Source organism: Macaca nemestrina, chromosome 19 (assembly GCF_043159975.1).
Source record: "Macaca nemestrina isolate mMacNem1 chromosome 19, mMacNem.hap1, whole genome shotgun sequence".
NCBI lineage: Eukaryota > Metazoa > Chordata > Mammalia > Primates > Cercopithecidae > Macaca > Macaca nemestrina.
The window spans coordinates 45397238-45413064 of record NC_092143.1 but is presented as its reverse complement, the minus strand read 5'-3'; the positions used below and the strand labels follow the sequence as shown (position 1 = coordinate 45413064).

At 49.5% G+C, this 15827-nt stretch overlaps 1 protein-coding gene across 13 annotated transcripts in view; it reads right to left on the bottom strand.

Annotated features, from left to right (window-relative positions):
* The window catches only part of LOC105499623 (lipoxygenase homology PLAT domains 1), a 183781-nt gene that overhangs the window by 46028 nt on the left and 121926 nt on the right, over window positions 1-15827 (bottom strand). For 12 of the 13 annotated variants that reach the window (XM_011772351.3, XM_011772341.3, XM_071085420.1 and 9 more), the window contains 7 exons: window positions 15181-15297; window positions 14005-14167; window positions 10043-10197; window positions 5581-5790; window positions 5339-5474; window positions 2995-3203; window positions 1993-2178 (listed from right to left, as the gene is read on the bottom strand). In XM_011772351.3, coding sequence (XP_011770653.2) covers window positions 1993-2178; window positions 2995-3203; window positions 5339-5474; window positions 5581-5790; window positions 10043-10197; window positions 14005-14167; window positions 15181-15297 — 1176 coding nt within the window. Of the gene's footprint in view, window positions 1-1992; window positions 2179-2994; window positions 3204-5338; window positions 5475-5580; window positions 5791-10042; window positions 10198-14004; window positions 14168-15180; window positions 15298-15827 lie in introns of those variants that run through there. The other variant, XM_011772390.2, reaches the window with a different exon arrangement.

Below are 15827 nucleotides of genomic sequence, written 5' to 3'. Positions count from 1 at the left end.
GCAAGAGAAAGCACTTACACTGTTCTAGAATGTTCTTTGATCCCGGATTCTTACTCCCTTCCTTCTCACCAAGTGCCCCTGGACTCACAGTGAAGTCTGAAGGTTCAGGAGAGGCTCAAACTTACGGTCGGGGAAGGGCCATCTTGACCGTCTCCTTTGAATGTACCTGGCCCAGTGTGTCCCTTTTCTAGAGGCTGCTACATTCCTCTATCACCTGTGCAGGGGCCTGGTCCCCATTATCCAGAAGCCTGGACCTCCAAACCCGAGCTATTAATCATGGTGGTCATGTCCCCATCATTGTGCCTGGAGGGGGCTGCATGCTTTTCCGGCAGCATCTAGAATCTCTGCCAGGACACTGTGAGGTTTGAAGTATTCTGCGCAGGCCTGGCCCGCAGGAGAAATTCAGGACATGTTTGCTGAGGGAACGGATGAAGAGCCTCTTACTTTACCAAGAAAATCCCCTTAGACCACCCAGCAAGGGCATTCATGATGGTCAGGAGGAGCCACTGGGAACAAAAGTGGGAGCCTAACACTTTTTTGCTCTTATCCAGGCAGGCATAAAAAATAGAATGATCAAAATGAGTGCTTTAGCAGCCCCGTGGAGACTGGCCCCTGAGAGCTGGTCCATCCAACTCTTGTGTTCTCTGCATCCATCTTTCTCTCCTTTACACAGACACATCTCTTTTTATGTAATAAGTGTGTTTCCAAAAAGAGACAGAAACAGTGCTCTTGTAATTCTAGTCTGATATCAGGTGTCCTGGAGAGATGGCCAGCCCAAAGAACCCTGCAGCTCTTTGTAAAGTGACAAACCTATGTTCCTTTGTGCCGTGGATAACGGGTGTAGGTCTGGATTTTCCTGGACTAAAGGGCTCCAAGGGAGCTGCAGCTGCACTGCGTGGGGTGTGCATGTGTGCTGGGCGGTGGCACAGAGACACACACAGGCTGGGAAGTGGGTCAGGCGGAGGTCCCTGGATGAACTGTGTGCTCACCCACACCATCCGTCTGGCCACAGACAGAGATGTCTGGGGGGTGGGGGAAGGATGTGAGATATAGAAAGTGCTACTCTCTGACTCTCCAGCAGGCGGGAAGCAGGAGACTGGCAGGCACCACACTCCTGCCTGTCAAGGTTTCAGAACCCCACTTCTGTTTCCATATACAATGTAGGCAGAGCACACTCAGGTCCAGGTGATTTCTTCTCACCTTTGTGGGACAGCTTCTGACCTGGTCCAAGAAGCCCACAGGTTTTGATTCAGGACCAGAGCAAAGGGCTGGGGCCTTCTGTTGACCCCATAGCCATGAGACAAAAAGAGAAACCAACAGGGTCAGGTGAAACAGAGGCTTCTGGGCCACCAAATGGCTGTGTGTCCTCGGATCTTAGCACCAGGCATCTGCCTCCTGCCTGGTCTGACCTGTGTGTTTATATAACTTATCCCAGGCCATTTGGCCAGTTACAGGTGGAGCCAGGACCGAAGCTCAGACCTCTTGCCCTCCAGGCTTTTCCAGTTAAGGAGGGTATTGTGTGGACACCACTGGCTGCATCGTGAGACTCAGAGGTTCACAGTATCCCAGATGCCATCTTTCCTATCACCACCCTACTGCTGTTGATGGTGGATCCTTTGGTGAATAATGACCCTCCCTGTCTACATAGAGCTGCTTCCTCACAAAGCTCTTCATGAACTGTGATCTCATTAATTCTCACCAAGATCCTACATGGAACAGGCCATGAGTAGCAGGGATGCATTATTTCCAAGCAGTGTATGGGAAGACCAAGGCCCAGAGAAATGAGATGACTTGCCCAAGGTCACACAGACCAGAAGAGAGTTCAGTCTGTGGCTCCTAGCAAAGCACATCTGGCTAGCACACCAGGCTGCAGCCCCTGCAGATACCCCAGTGATGAGTCTCCTACTTCTTCCACTTCTGTCTCCCCTGCTGCTCCCCACCTCAACCTGCACTGCCCTGGCCATGCATTGTACACTCACAGTGCCCCCCTACCTTCACCCCGATGTTCACCACCATGGCATCCAGGAGGTCGAAGACACGAGAGGTGATGCCATCGCCTCTGTCCTTGGCAAGCCAGCAGTTACAGTTCAACATGTACTTAGTGCCCTGGGTAGGCACTGCCAAACACAACTCTTCCACCAGCCAGCAGCTCTCAGGGGAGGCCCCATCATGGCCCAGCTAGGAGGAGACACACCTGATCTGTGATGATCTGGGCACAACTGGGAAGGAAGTGCTCCCTGCCCAGCCCCCTCCCTCAGTGCTTCTTCCCAATGTGCTGTGCACTTGCTGGCCCAGGTCCCTCCCATAAAAGTGAAGAGATTTTGCAGATATAATTACAGTCTCTAATTAGGTGACTTTGAGTAGGTTGAACCTAATCAGGTGAGCCCTTAAAAAAGCATGTCTAGATGTCAGAGGTGAAGAAGTTGGAGATATTTGAAGCAGAAGAGATTGTCTCCTATTGAACAAGAAAAGAGCCAGGTTTTGGAGATGGTCCCATGGTGGGGAATGGTGGGCCTCTATGAGATGAAGGCCTCAGTCCTACACCCCAAGAAAATGAATTCTGCCAACAACCAGTGAGCTTGGAAGAGGACCCCAAGCCTCGGATAAAATCGCAGCCCTGGCTGCAACTTGATTTCAGCCCACTGAGATCTTGAAGATGGACCCCCGCTAACTCACACCTAGACTTCTGATCCATGAAACTGTGAGATAATACATTTGTGTTGCTTTAAGGCACTAAGTTTGTGATACTCTGTTACACAGCCATAAAAACTAATACACAGAACATTCCCACTGGGTGGGTGGAAGACAGACACACAGAGGGGCAGGTGGCTCACCCAAATCACCTGGCTAGTTGGTTCTCCTCTGCTACCTGCTCTAAGGGGTGCTTCAGGTAGGCTGCTCTTCCCAGCCTGCACTCCCCTGCCCACCCAGGTACTGGTCAGCTCCGTCTGTCCCTATGGTGGTCACGATTATGGGGCCCCAAGAAGCCAGCACCTCTATTTTCTTGATGACGCCCACATCCAAGCCGGCAACGTAGAACTCCTCCACAGAGCCACGGCTGAAGCCCCTCTTCCCTCGGGGGTAGTCCAACCAGATGCGCTTACTACGTTCATCATCCTCTCCGATGAGGAAGATGAAGGCTCGGCTGTCAGTGGCTGCATCCTTGTGCTTCCCAGTGGTGACCGACACATAGTAGGGAATAACTGCAAGAGATCACGGGGCCCAGCCTCACAACAGACCAGGTGGACAAGGCACTGTCTCATAGGCTCACAGATTTGGAAGTGACCTCTGAGGGCACTGATCTCAGCTCCTTGCTCAGAGACGAAGTGCAATGAGCCCTTCAGACTGGTAAGTTATCTGTGGTGTGTGTCTCCTCTCCAAGTTGCTAACTCCCAACGTACAGACAAAAAACAGCATTCTTGTCACTTGTTTGGAGTGTCAAGCTTCTAAAAGCTCTTTTGGCCAATTATCCTACTTGAACCTAGCACTATTATGTGAAGGAGGGTAAGAAAAATAACCTCTCAACACATATAGGCATTATATGCCCCAAAAGCTCACTATGGTCAACAAAAATGCTGTTGGCAAAAGCAAGGTCTCACAGAAAGAAGGAATTTGAAGAACAATAAAAATGTATCATATATGCAACATAGTGAATGGAAGTCCTAGAAGACAGCAATTTCCAAAACACACCAGATTAATTAGCATAAAACTTGCTCAGGTAGTGTCCATAGAGTCGCAGTTTCCATTCTTCCAACTATCCATTCTTCTTGCAGCAGGGGTGGTTATGATACATAAGGAGACATTGTTGGGCAGGTTTCTGGGGAAATCTTTTTTTTTTTTTTCTTTTTTTGAGACGGAGTTTCACTCTTGTTGCCCAGGCTGGAGTGCAATGGCATGATCTCGGTTCACTGCAACCTCCGCCTCCCAGATTCAAGTGATTCTCCTGCCTCAGCTTCCTGAGTAGCTGGGATTACAGGTATGCACCACCATGCCTGGCTAATTTTGTATTTTTAGTAGAGACAGGGTTTCTCCATGTTGGTTAGGCTGGTCTCAAACTCCCAACCTCATGTGATCCATCCACCTCAGCCTCCCAAAGTAATGGAATTACAGGCACAAGCCACCACGCCTGGTTGGGAAATCTCTTTTAAAAGGTCTGACTCAACTGGGAGGAGTACTCTTTTTTTCCTTACCCTTCCATTCATTCTGCTTGGAGTATGGATATGATGGCTGGAGCTCCGACATTCATCTTGGAACTATGGGCAACATTTAGGTCATTTATAAGGTTGCCAGAGTGACCAGGTTAAAGGAACCTAGGTCCTTGATTGCACTGGAACTGCTGTATTAGTCCCAGGTGGCCTACCTTTGGGCTTTCATGTGAGTGAAAACAAAAATTCCTAATTTGTTTGTGACCATTTCCAGGTCTCTGTCATTTGCAGTTACTAATTGATACAAGCTGGAAACCCTTCTCCTGGTTCATCTTCCTCAATAGCTTGGGAGACACTACCCTGGTATAGTGGATTTTAGGTTATACAATCTGTTATCTCTTTGAAAAGTTTCCAAACTGTCTCTTCCTGGCTGGAATTACCTGCACATGGCTTTATTTTATCTTTACAGTCGAGGCTTTTCACAGGTGATCACAGTGCTTAAGGAAAGGCACTTTCTTGGGGGTCCTATCACTCATTTACAGAGTGAGAAGGTAAAGTGTAAGCAGACTGGCTTTCTCTGCCTGACTCCACAGACCCACCATGTGGCCTCCTGGAGGGGGCTAACATGGTTGCCACACTCTTATGTTTAAGAGAACTGACTAGGAAGGTAGTGCATTCAAATGTTCAATCAACAATTATAGAACTGCCTTATCTCAAAAATCTGGTTGGCAAAATGAACTTGCTGGGGAATTATGATATTGTTTTATGGAGGAGGAAAAAACTGAAGCCAAGAGACTGACTTGTCCAAGGCCACACATTTTACTGTCAGAACCAGAAATGGAACTTCAGTCCCCAAACAACCATCTCAGGACTTCTTCCCCTGCCTTCACCACCACATCATGCCTTAAGTTTGCATGGCTGAGTGCTTTGTGTGATGTTCTAGTGACATGTAAGGGATGTTCATTCTCACCCTAACCTCCTTTAACCTTTGTTTCCCCATCTGCAAAGGGGGCTTAGCCCTGCCCTCTCACTTTGCAGGGCTGTTCTGGGGATAAAACAGGCAATACGTGTGAAAACTATGTAAATGACTAAGCGTTAGATATGTCATCAGCTCAAGAATGGCTCATCCAAGAATTGCTTTAAAAATTTCCATGTGCCTGGTCCCCATCTAAAGAGCTCCCTGGTTGGCTTACTTGGGCCCTCCTGAACGTAGTCAGCCATGGGCCCGGTCACTGTGTTGATGTCGACATTGGCCATCTTGGAACTCAGGGCGATCTCCCAGAAGTCAGCAGGGCTGCTGCAGTTGCTGCTGCGGTCCCCAGTGTACTCCTGTGTGGGAGAGCAGGACTGGCAGTTGCAACTCCAGCACCTCCACGCCAAGGGACCTCCCCTAGGCATGAGGATGGCCACAGGCCCTGTAGGCCCCTTGCCTCACCTTCTCGTAAAAGAGCCTCTCGAGTCGCCCATCCTCCTTCTTTAGGGACAGCCAGCGCCCGCACAGGAACAGGAACTCATCCTCATTGGTGTCATTCCAGATCTCCACCTTCTCCACGTACCAGTCTGCGCACCACTTGGAGTTGTCGTGGCGGAGCTTGATCTTGTAGATGACGCCTAGGTCAGCGGCCTCAATGATGAAGGTGTCAGCCTGGGGAGCCCAGATGTGGGGACTCAGATGGTGGGGGGTGGACCCCACTCAACCCACTCCAGCCCAACCCTCTAGGACCTTCCATCCCACTCAGTTGCTGTGCTGAACAGACCTTCCTTGCCGGGGTGCCCCCCCAGACCCAAATCCCCAACACTGAGCCTGTGTGGTCCAAGGCCTCATATCCACAGTGGTCCCATCTTGCAGTCCACTTATATGTGTGGTGCCATGGAGAAAACTGCCTTCACTACATTCCTCTTGGGAGAAGCCTGTGGGTGTTTGGAAGCCTCCTCTGTGTAAGGGGGGTGGGGCCTGAAGGCCATGGGTAGAGGCAGAGAAGGGGTGGTCAGCCGGTCCTGTTCCTGGATTCCTTAGCTATGCTGAGCATTGGGGATGAGTCCAGCTGTGGCAGCCAGAGGGCAAAAGCTCTTCTAGAGATGAACTTCTGAGTAACGGGAAGGTGTTTGAAATTCCCTGGGAGATGCTGAGAGGGAGTTTGATGAACCAGTAAGGTGGGGCTACAGGAGAGGAGGCAGTAGAGGTGAGGCTCTGGGGGAGGCAAGGCTGTGGAGGGACTCAGGGACAAACATCTGGAACGCAGGCTCAAGAGGGTTTTGTGGGGGTTGTGATACAAGGCCCTCATCTGTGCCCCTGACTCTATCTTCAGTCAAGTGGACACTCCACTCTTGTGTGCTGATTCTTTGAGGGGAGCTCAGTGAGGTGTGGATCCCAGGCTTTGAATGAGATGGGGCCAAGACAGAGTTTGAATGTGGGAGGCAGAAGTCAGGATGGGAGCCTGAGGAGGGTGAGAGGGGACAGGCGACACTGAGTGACACCTACTTTCCTTCCGAAAGATTTGCTGAGCACAGGTGCCATGTGAGTCACTGTGCTGACCCGTAGGAAACCAGAGACGAATAGAATAGGATGCCCTCTGTCCCCAGGACCCCACAGTCCAGTGCAGCGAGAGGAGGGGATGGGTAATTCCAGCTCAGATGACCACCTGTGTGAGGACTAGAGCCAGGCCTAGGAAGACAGACTTCTCCAGGTGTCAGCATTAAGCTGCCGCTGCGGGGCTGGGTTTTCCAGGCAGCTCAGGTGGGGACAGCCCATGGCCAAGGCAGCTGCAGGTAAATAGCAGCTAGTGGTGTGTGACTGAAAGCAGATGTGGATGGGAGCAGTCCTGGGGTGCTGGCAATCCACTGGGTTCACCAGAGTAAGAATGGGCCCACCCTGAGATACAACAATTCCACTTGTTTGCATCTGTCCTGGGGGAAGACCTTCACATTGCACAAGGATGTTTATTACAGATAATTTTTACAGAGGAAAATTGGAAGCCATCTGGGGTCCCGTGCTTGGGGAGTGGCTACATAACTGGCAAAGCCTTTCCTGAAGAATGTTGTGTGTGCAGTGGTTATAGAGAAGAGTCACCTCCATCTATGTTTGAATACCGGGGCAGAGAGAGATTTCCAAGGCAGCCATGCATGCCAAGGGCAAGTTAAAGAAGTGTTTATATAGCATGATGCCTTTTATGTAAAAAAGTAATACCATGGAATGGCTTACCTATTTTCTATGGGTGCATGCACACGTAAGCAGAGAAAATGTTTGGAAAGATGCTGAGGCAGGAGAGAGGGTGGGGTATTCTGGAAACTGCACTCAGTGGTCCACAGAGGGCACTCTGAACAGGCCAGTGCGGGTAGGCTGTGAAGGTCTGCAAATCCCGTGGAGGACTCAGGGTAGATCTGGGATCCATGGGGAGCCTCTGCAGGCTTGAAGTGAGATAGTGACTGGTCAGCTTTGGACAGGTTAACTGAGGAAGCTGGAGGGTGGGTTGGATGGCAGGGCCTTGAGCAGAGAGACCACGCTGGCTCAGTGAGTGAGCTGAAATGAGGCAGGGCTGAGTGAATACAGGGCAGACTTGGCTGATTTGAGGTTATTTAGAAGGAAGACTCTGGAACCTGGTGATTGATTGGATGTGGGTGGGGAGGGGTTTCCAACAGGGAGAAGGATGTCCAAGATGACTTCCATATTCTGGAGTGATCAGAGAAATGGAAGCTTCTAGATGTTGTGCAGTAAACTTAAGGTCACATGGTTAGTAACTGAGCCAGAAGTCGCACCAGCACCCCTGATGGCGTGTCAAAACTGGAGGAAAAGAGAAGAAAGTGATGGGGCAGAATGGGCCAAAGATTTTTTCTTGTGACATAACAATTTGCTGAGAGAGAAGAAAAAAAAAATGGAATCTGAACACAGAGGGGAATGGCTTGCATCACCTTCATTTATTTACTTAATCCACATTTACTGAATGCCTACTCTTTGCCAGAGTCTGTAAATGAAGCCATGCATAAAAATGGACTTCTCAGCTGTATGTTGTACATTGCTGCTTTTACAATGCATTTACCAGGCATCGATACCAGGCATCAACTAGGGCAGGGGGCAGGTGAGCTTTCCCAAGGCTTGACAACATCCAGCACAGACAAAGAGCTACCTGCCTGCCAGACATGGTTCTAGACGCTTTGCATTTTTAATTCAGCTGGCCTTCACAATAACTCAAAATTAACTCTTTCTTAGGGTGGAGGAAAAGGAGGCACAGAGATGTTAAGTAACTTGTCTAAGATCACACAGCTAGTGTCAGAGCCAGGATCTGAGCTCAGGTGACCTGCCCCTAGCATCTGGGGCCCTGATAAATAATATCCCTAGTGTAGAGTCAGGGACAATCACATAAATTGCTTGACCTTTTTGGTATTCCATTTTTGCAAGATGGAAAGAGGAGGATAGGACTCCTCCTACCTACTTTATAAGGGCAGTGAACAATTATATCTCTTGTGGAACATGAATGTGTATGTTTTAGATTATTTCTTCCTGGTACAACATGCTCTTACATCTTGTCCTGTTTTTCAGCCCAGAGGTCTAATTAGCAATCATATTGCTATTTCTGCTTCAAATGCAGTAAACTGAAGTTAAAGGTAAATGGTTTCTATCTGGATGATGAACCAATGAATGGGAGTGCTAGGGTCTGACTCCTGGAGACCTGGCAGCCAGGCTGGGTCTCCTTCCACACTGTCTGACTCATAGGGTCACCAGCCAGCTGCAGACCCACTTAGATGACACCCACCTTTCTAGTCCCAGGGCTAATATCCTCCTTACTAGTAGAGTGGTTCAATGCTAAGGGATAAGGCTGGCTGAGGGTGAGGTTTAAGGAGACCCTTGATAAATACCCGTTGGCTGATGTACGAAATCCCCAGACATGCACAGCCACGGGCAAGAGCATAGATTGAGTTGGGAGCCAATCCCCTTAACCTGATCTCCCTGTGGAGATAGCCTGGCCTGTGGGGATTTCAGGCAGATTTCAGTGTGTGGAGAGGAGAAGGAAAGGAGACTAAGGAGCAAGTGCGGGCAGAGGCGGGGGGCATGCCAGAAAGGGCACGGAGTGGAGGAGTAGAGGCAGGGAGAGGGGAGCCAAGCTTGCGAGAAGGGAAGTTTCACAAAACCCACCCTTAGAGACCCCTGTGGTTTTGTAAAATCAGTGTGTCAGAGCTGGAAGGGCCTTATACATCACCCAGTCATGTGGTTTTCAAGCCTTTTTATAGTCACAGAACCCTTTTCTTAACAGAGGGCTTGCTTGGCACTGTGATCAACAGGCCAGGTCAAAGTGGATCCACCTGGGAGGGAGTAGGGTGTCCAGCTGCACCTGTCTCCACCACCCCCAAGGCTCCCAAGGCCCTTGGAGCCACCTGTGGCTCTATACAACACAATTTAGCCAATTCATATCTGACTCTTCAATTTACAGATGAGGAAACTGAGGCCAGAGAATTTGAAGCAGATAAGGAGCTGATAGCAGAACCAGGCCTCCAGATCCCCTCTCCACCCCACAGTTCAAGTCTCTGTCAGTGTCAGCACAGCCCCTGTCATTCTGCAGTGTTCACCTCCACATTCATGAACCATGCACAGTGAACTGGATTTTCTGAAGACGACCCAGCCCCATGCAACCAACAACCTGGAGCTCCAGCAGGCCGCCTGCTTGCCCAAGGCTGGCCTTCTGCTCCACCTCATCCCCTATGCAGGACCCAGGGTGGGTGCATCAGCTAGGAGAGGGGAACAAGGAGCACTTGCAGGGGAAGGGCAAGAGCAGAGGCCCAAATGAGTGTGCACGATGCCCCATGGAGTTCCTGGATGTCCCCGGGAACCAAGAAGAACTGGCACTTAGATTGCTGGGCCTGGGGAGGAGGGAAGGAGGGTAAACTCCATGTGCCCCTCATACCGTTCCTCTCTCGAACTTGTTGGTCCGGTTCTCTGACTTGCCAAGGTATCGCTCCCCGGTGTCCCCGAGGTCTCCATAGATGGTGATGTACACCCTGGCGTCCGTCCCTGCCCCGGGAATGTTCCCTGTGAAGATCTGCACCGAGTACAGCACAACTGGCCAGGTGGTGGGACAGACAAACAGACAAAGGGAAGAAAAGGGTGACAGCACTTTAGGTCTTGGGGAACTGGATTTTTAGAAGGTGCTAAGCTTCTGGCCTAGGACTTGAGGGGTTAGCCTTCTGTTTGCTCAATTATGCATATTCAGCTTCAAATCCATGTGGATTCTCCAGTGGGAAGTGTGCTCATCTGATCTAGACCCAGGTAGGCTCTATGAGACCCCAAAACAGAAACTTTTTAAAGTACCCCTCAAACATCTATCTGCCCATATAGCTGCCTGCACTGCACAGGGAGAAAGACTCAGAAACTACCTGAGATGTGTCCACGCCATGGTTGCTAAATCTGCCTGCCATGATACATGGCAATAAAATGCCTTCCGATTTGAGGGTGACCAGTGTCAACACCAGATCCTTCTAAATGGTTCACAGAAAAAAACAATATTGTTTAAAGAACAGTTTCCCCTCTGTTCATTTCCTCATGTTCATTTATTCTCCAACCCACTGCCACCCTCCCCTGCCCCAGCGCCCCAGGCCAACTCCTCACCAAAGCCACTGTGACTGCTACCCTCTTCTTGGTCTCCCATGGCCCATAGGGAGGGCTCAACAAACATTGGTGTGACAATTATTAAAAATTCCTATGAAAAATAAAAATGCATGGTATCTTGCTTTTGTTCTGCTGTTTTTATTTAAGGAAAAATAAAAGATCTCCTTTTCCAACCTTCTCCTTAGCAGAGAGACTCAAGTCTTGCATTTTTATGAAGGCTAAAAATTGGTTGGCCCCTCTCTGTATCCTCTGTCTTTGGAGATTTTGAGTTTCAGGCCAGGGAAGAGGGGACTTGGCTGGATTATCCCCAAGGTGAGAAATAGAAGCTGAAAGGCAGAGGTGGCCAAAGTGGGAGAAAGGTTAACTTCCCTTCCCCTGGGAGGGAGTGAGGATTCAGGAGTATTCATGGGCCTCAAGGACCCCTCACCTGCACACAGGGATCCTATGGGGAAGTGACTGCTGGGCTTCTTTGGGGACTTGAAGCTTTGGGGCCTCAAGGGTGGAACAGAGAGTCTTTTGACAAAGCCAGATTCATGCAGGAGTGTTTCTGGTCACCCAGAGAAATGATACTTGTGTGTTGGTGGAGAGCCAGTAGTGACACTGTGTGACAGTGAGCACAGCTGGGAGTGGCACTCACCCTGGACTGAGGGCCAGGTCTCTTCTGTGAGCCTCAGGATTCCTAGAAGACCCTCAAAAAGGGGATTCCCCTCCCTGTCGTGAACAAGATGGACTTTCTTATCAGTCCTTGCAAGTGGGCTCAGAACCACATTTAATTAAATTTAGAAAAGTAAAGTGATGTGAGTTGCTTGTCCTGATGGCTGTGGAACACATTCACACCCACAGCAGGGTTCCCATGATTTTCTCATTTTCCACTGGGTTCTGCAGCATTATTCCCTCCTGCTCTCCTGTGTGGCTGGACACTCCTTCTTGGGTAGCTTTATGGTTTCCTAATCTTCCACCTGTGCCTTGGATGCCAAGGCCTCCCAGGTTCCATCCACATTCCTCAGCTCTCATCTTGTACTTTCTTGAATTTTCTGAGTCTGTGCCTCCAACCTAGGTCCTTCCTTTGCTTCGGATACACACACTTACTACCTAGAGGGCGTCTCCACCTTGACCAGACCCCAACATCACAAACTCACATGTTCAAACCTAAACTCTACCCTCTCCTGCAACCCCTGCCCCCTTTTCAAACCTTCTCCCCAACCATCTTCCTTGTTTCAGCGGCCCTGCCCAAGCCGCTACCATCCAAAGCTCCTGGGTGCATTGTGAGAGGTGACCTGCAGAGGCTGGTCAGACACACCGCCAGGGGCAGAAACCAGGGACCAGCCACACTTGCTCCTACCCCACCCTGCCCCACTCAGCTCAGTGCAGAAACCTGTCAGCATTTCACACACTGAAAATCCTCTCTTTATTGTCTAAATGTTACCTAAGCTTGTCTTGCTAATACTGACCTGCAGTGACATTAGGAAACTTGCCATAGTTTAGACACAACAGTCGACGGTCCTCCCCCTCATTTTCCTCCCCATCCATTTTCTAGCTGTGCATTTGGGCCTGCTCCATATGTGAGCTAATCACAGGTGGCATGGGCCTATAGGGACACTTTTTCTAGGAGCCTGTGTCCCAGAGCAGGATGCAGTGTCCCCAGGGGCTGGGATGAAATGGCCTTCTCACTCCCCCTTCATTTGCTGCTGTCTCCAGTCCTCTGGGAATTAGGAAAACTGATTCAGCTTCTGGGTGCTGAGTAATGCGGTAGTGCAGTCAGAGCCAGCTATTTCTGGATCCTCCTCCCTCCCTGTCCCACCCAGGCCACCCGGCGCATCCGTGGAGAGATGTTTCCCTAGAAACATCACCGAGCTCAGAGTGAGTTTTGTGGTATGTTATCCACACAGAACAGCCCAAGTGCTCTCCTGGGACAGCTTTCCAGGGCATCCTCTGGGGTCCAAGTAGAGAAGGATTTAATAGCAAAGACTATGTGGAGAGAAGGATAGGAGTAGGGGTGTCACACTATTGAGGCAACACTTGTTTTTATTTCTGGGCAACAATTCAGGTTAAAGGAAAGGCAGAGCTATAGCTGTTTTACTTCCGGTGACAACAAAGGAAGACGGTGTTTGTCTTTTGTCTTTTGGATGTCTTATCCACTTGGTGGGCAGAAAGACCTGTCTTCCTGGCTCCATAAGGGGCCCAAAATTTTTAATTTTACTCCAGTTTTTCCAAGAAGACAACACAACAAATGTAAAGTGGATTTTCAAACTCTTGGAGCTTCTCTGATCTGTGTAGGCTACCCTGCTAGAGAGATCCACTGTATTCTTTGTCTATCATCAGGGGTAGAAAGTCTGTTTTTTTGCAAATGAATTTGGCTTTGAAATAGCTCAAGATAATTCAGAGCTGAATGGCTGGTGAATAACCTGGGGATTGACATGGACGATGCCATTGCTGGTCAAAACAGAGGTATGACTCTGTCCATGTGTTCTGGGAAGAGCGTGTGCGTGTGTGTGTGTGTGTGTGTACGCATACACAGTGTAGAAAGAGAGGAGAAGAGAAGGTTGAGGACTGAGCCTTGAGGAATACTACCTAGCATGAGAAAAGAAACCAGCACTCTAAATACTTCAGTGAGTTAGGAAGAGAACTAGAATATGGTGGGGTCACCAAAAGCAAAGGAGGAGGAAGTACAAGAAGTGGGTGGCCAGTCTGATGCAAATCCTTTAGAGAAAACCACACTGATGAAGAGTGGACAAGTTAACCAGCCCATCCAGAAAAGAAGCTCATCACCTTGAACTTTCTCGAGCCATGCCAAACTACTGAGAACAAATACAAATATGGTTCCAGTTACATATAATTCAAGAAGGTTTCTTAATTCATACTAAGTAGGGACAGCTAAGTCCAGCAAGAGCAGAGAGGCCCAAGCCATAGTGATTGGTAGCAAACAAATGAAGAGTAGGGAGAAAATAGGGACCAGGATAAGCCAGGAATAGGATTCCCCTTATCTGGATGTATTATCCCAATGTCAGACCAGGAAAGAATTTCAGCACAAACCTTGGAGCGAGACAGCTGAGACTTTGAAGACTAGCTCAGTCATCTATTAGCTGTGTGCAGATTATGGAAGCTCTGTGAGCCTCAGTGGCCCTCTCTACAGAGTGGAGGTAACAACAGACCCTCCTCCTGGGTGAAGAGGCTCAGCCTGGCACAGGGCATGTGCTCCACAGGGAGGACCAGGGTCCTGGAGCCTGCCCACAGTGATAAGGGTGGCCACACCACACTTACTGTCCAGAGGCTCTTCTACTTCCTTGTAGACTTGCCGTAAGGACCCATCTTTCATGTATTTCTCAGTGAAGATGTCATAAGGAACCAGTTCTCGAATGGTCTTTTTGTCATCCTCAGAGGAGGCAAGCCACCGATCACATGGGAAAGTCAAGGTCTCTGCACCCTGGGGTGAGGCAGAAAAAGAAAAATTAGCCCTTAATGTGAAAGCTGCCAACTTCAGGGATTCATCGGCATCTCAGTACTCATGGAGACCAAGGACGAGGATCATGGGGCCCCATAAATAATGTAAAAGCCACGGGGAGCCCCTTCCCCACATTTCAGTAGACCCAGTCTTAAAGACTTGCACAACCACATCAGAGTTTGGCTCTGAAAGGCTGGGGTTCCCAGGGTCACTTAATAATAGGTATCTGAACTCCATCCTGGAGACTCAGACTCAGTGGGTAAAGGGAGGCGGGTGCTCTGTATTTAAAAATTGCTCCCTCTGGCCAGGCACCGTGGCTCATGCCTGTAATCCCAGCACTTTGGGAGGCCAAGGCGGGTGGATCACCTGAGGTCAGGATTTCAAGACCAGCCTGGTCAACATGGTGAAATCCAGTCTCTACTAACAAAATACAAAAATTAGTCGGGTGTGGTGGTGCATGCCTGTAGTCCTAGCTACTTGGGTGGCTGAAGCGGGAGAATCGCTTGAACCCAGAAGGCAGAGTGCTGTTGCACTCCAGCCTGAGTGACAGAGCAAGATTCCGTCTCAAAAAAATAAAAAAATAAAAATTGCTCCCTCTTCATTCATATCCATAGCTGTGACTGAGATCCATCTCCCAGGTTTATACTTTTGTGGTTTCAGAATGTTTTTAAAGTTGTCTGAGGTAGATTTTCTTCTGTGAATTTACCTTGAGTTACAGGAAAGGCACTCTGGTCACTCACTAGTAATATGGCCTTGGAGGTGGGGAGCAGAGACATGCACAGACCCTCCTCCTTGACCCCTAAACCAGGTTCTAGAAAATTCTACTTGGGACCAGAGCTTGTTTCTGCACTCTGAGTGAACTGGGTGAATTTTCATTATGAGATTTTTATCTCAATAAGGCTGATCTAGCCAGCAGGTCCTTACAGGGAATTCGCCTTGAATCTGCTCTGGAAAGGGACAAAAGAAACAGCAGGACAGACCAGTCAAAAACTCACATCTTTATCCGGGAGGAGCCTGCGGATGTCCACGTGAGAGCAGTGCCACCCAGGATTCATGCCTGTGTTATTATGGCCAATCCGAATTTTTTCAATGATTTCTCCCACATCTTCTAACTTTGGAAAGGAGATAAGGCACCAGATGTTAGCTGAAAGATCCAGGAAAGTATGGCCTTGGCAACATCCTGCTTCTCCAGGGCATCCACCTTGAGTCCCTTTGTGCTTCCTCCTGATACGTCCCCACTGTCCAGCCAGGCCAACTCCCACTGACCTTGACACACATGCCATGCCCATGCCTCATGTCCCCTCTCTTAAAGTCAGCCTTGACTCCAGAACTTGGTTCAATCTACCTTCTCTGGGAGGGGGACCCCTTTTCAGCATGGAACCCAGCTCCCCATCTTCCACTGCTCGCTGTTGTAGCAACTCATCCCTTGTGTGAGAACTGAATTGGGTAGCAAAAGATGAGTCCTGGCTGTGCCATGCTCCTGTCTTGCTAAGTTGACTTATTCAAGGCCCCAGACCTCTAAGAGTCCCCCACCTTCCAGCCACTCCTTTTCTGAGCTCCCACGTAGAAATGCCAGTCCCTCAAACTCCACATTCCTTGTCACAGGGCCTTTGCACATGCTTTGCTTGCCTCTCTGTCTTCC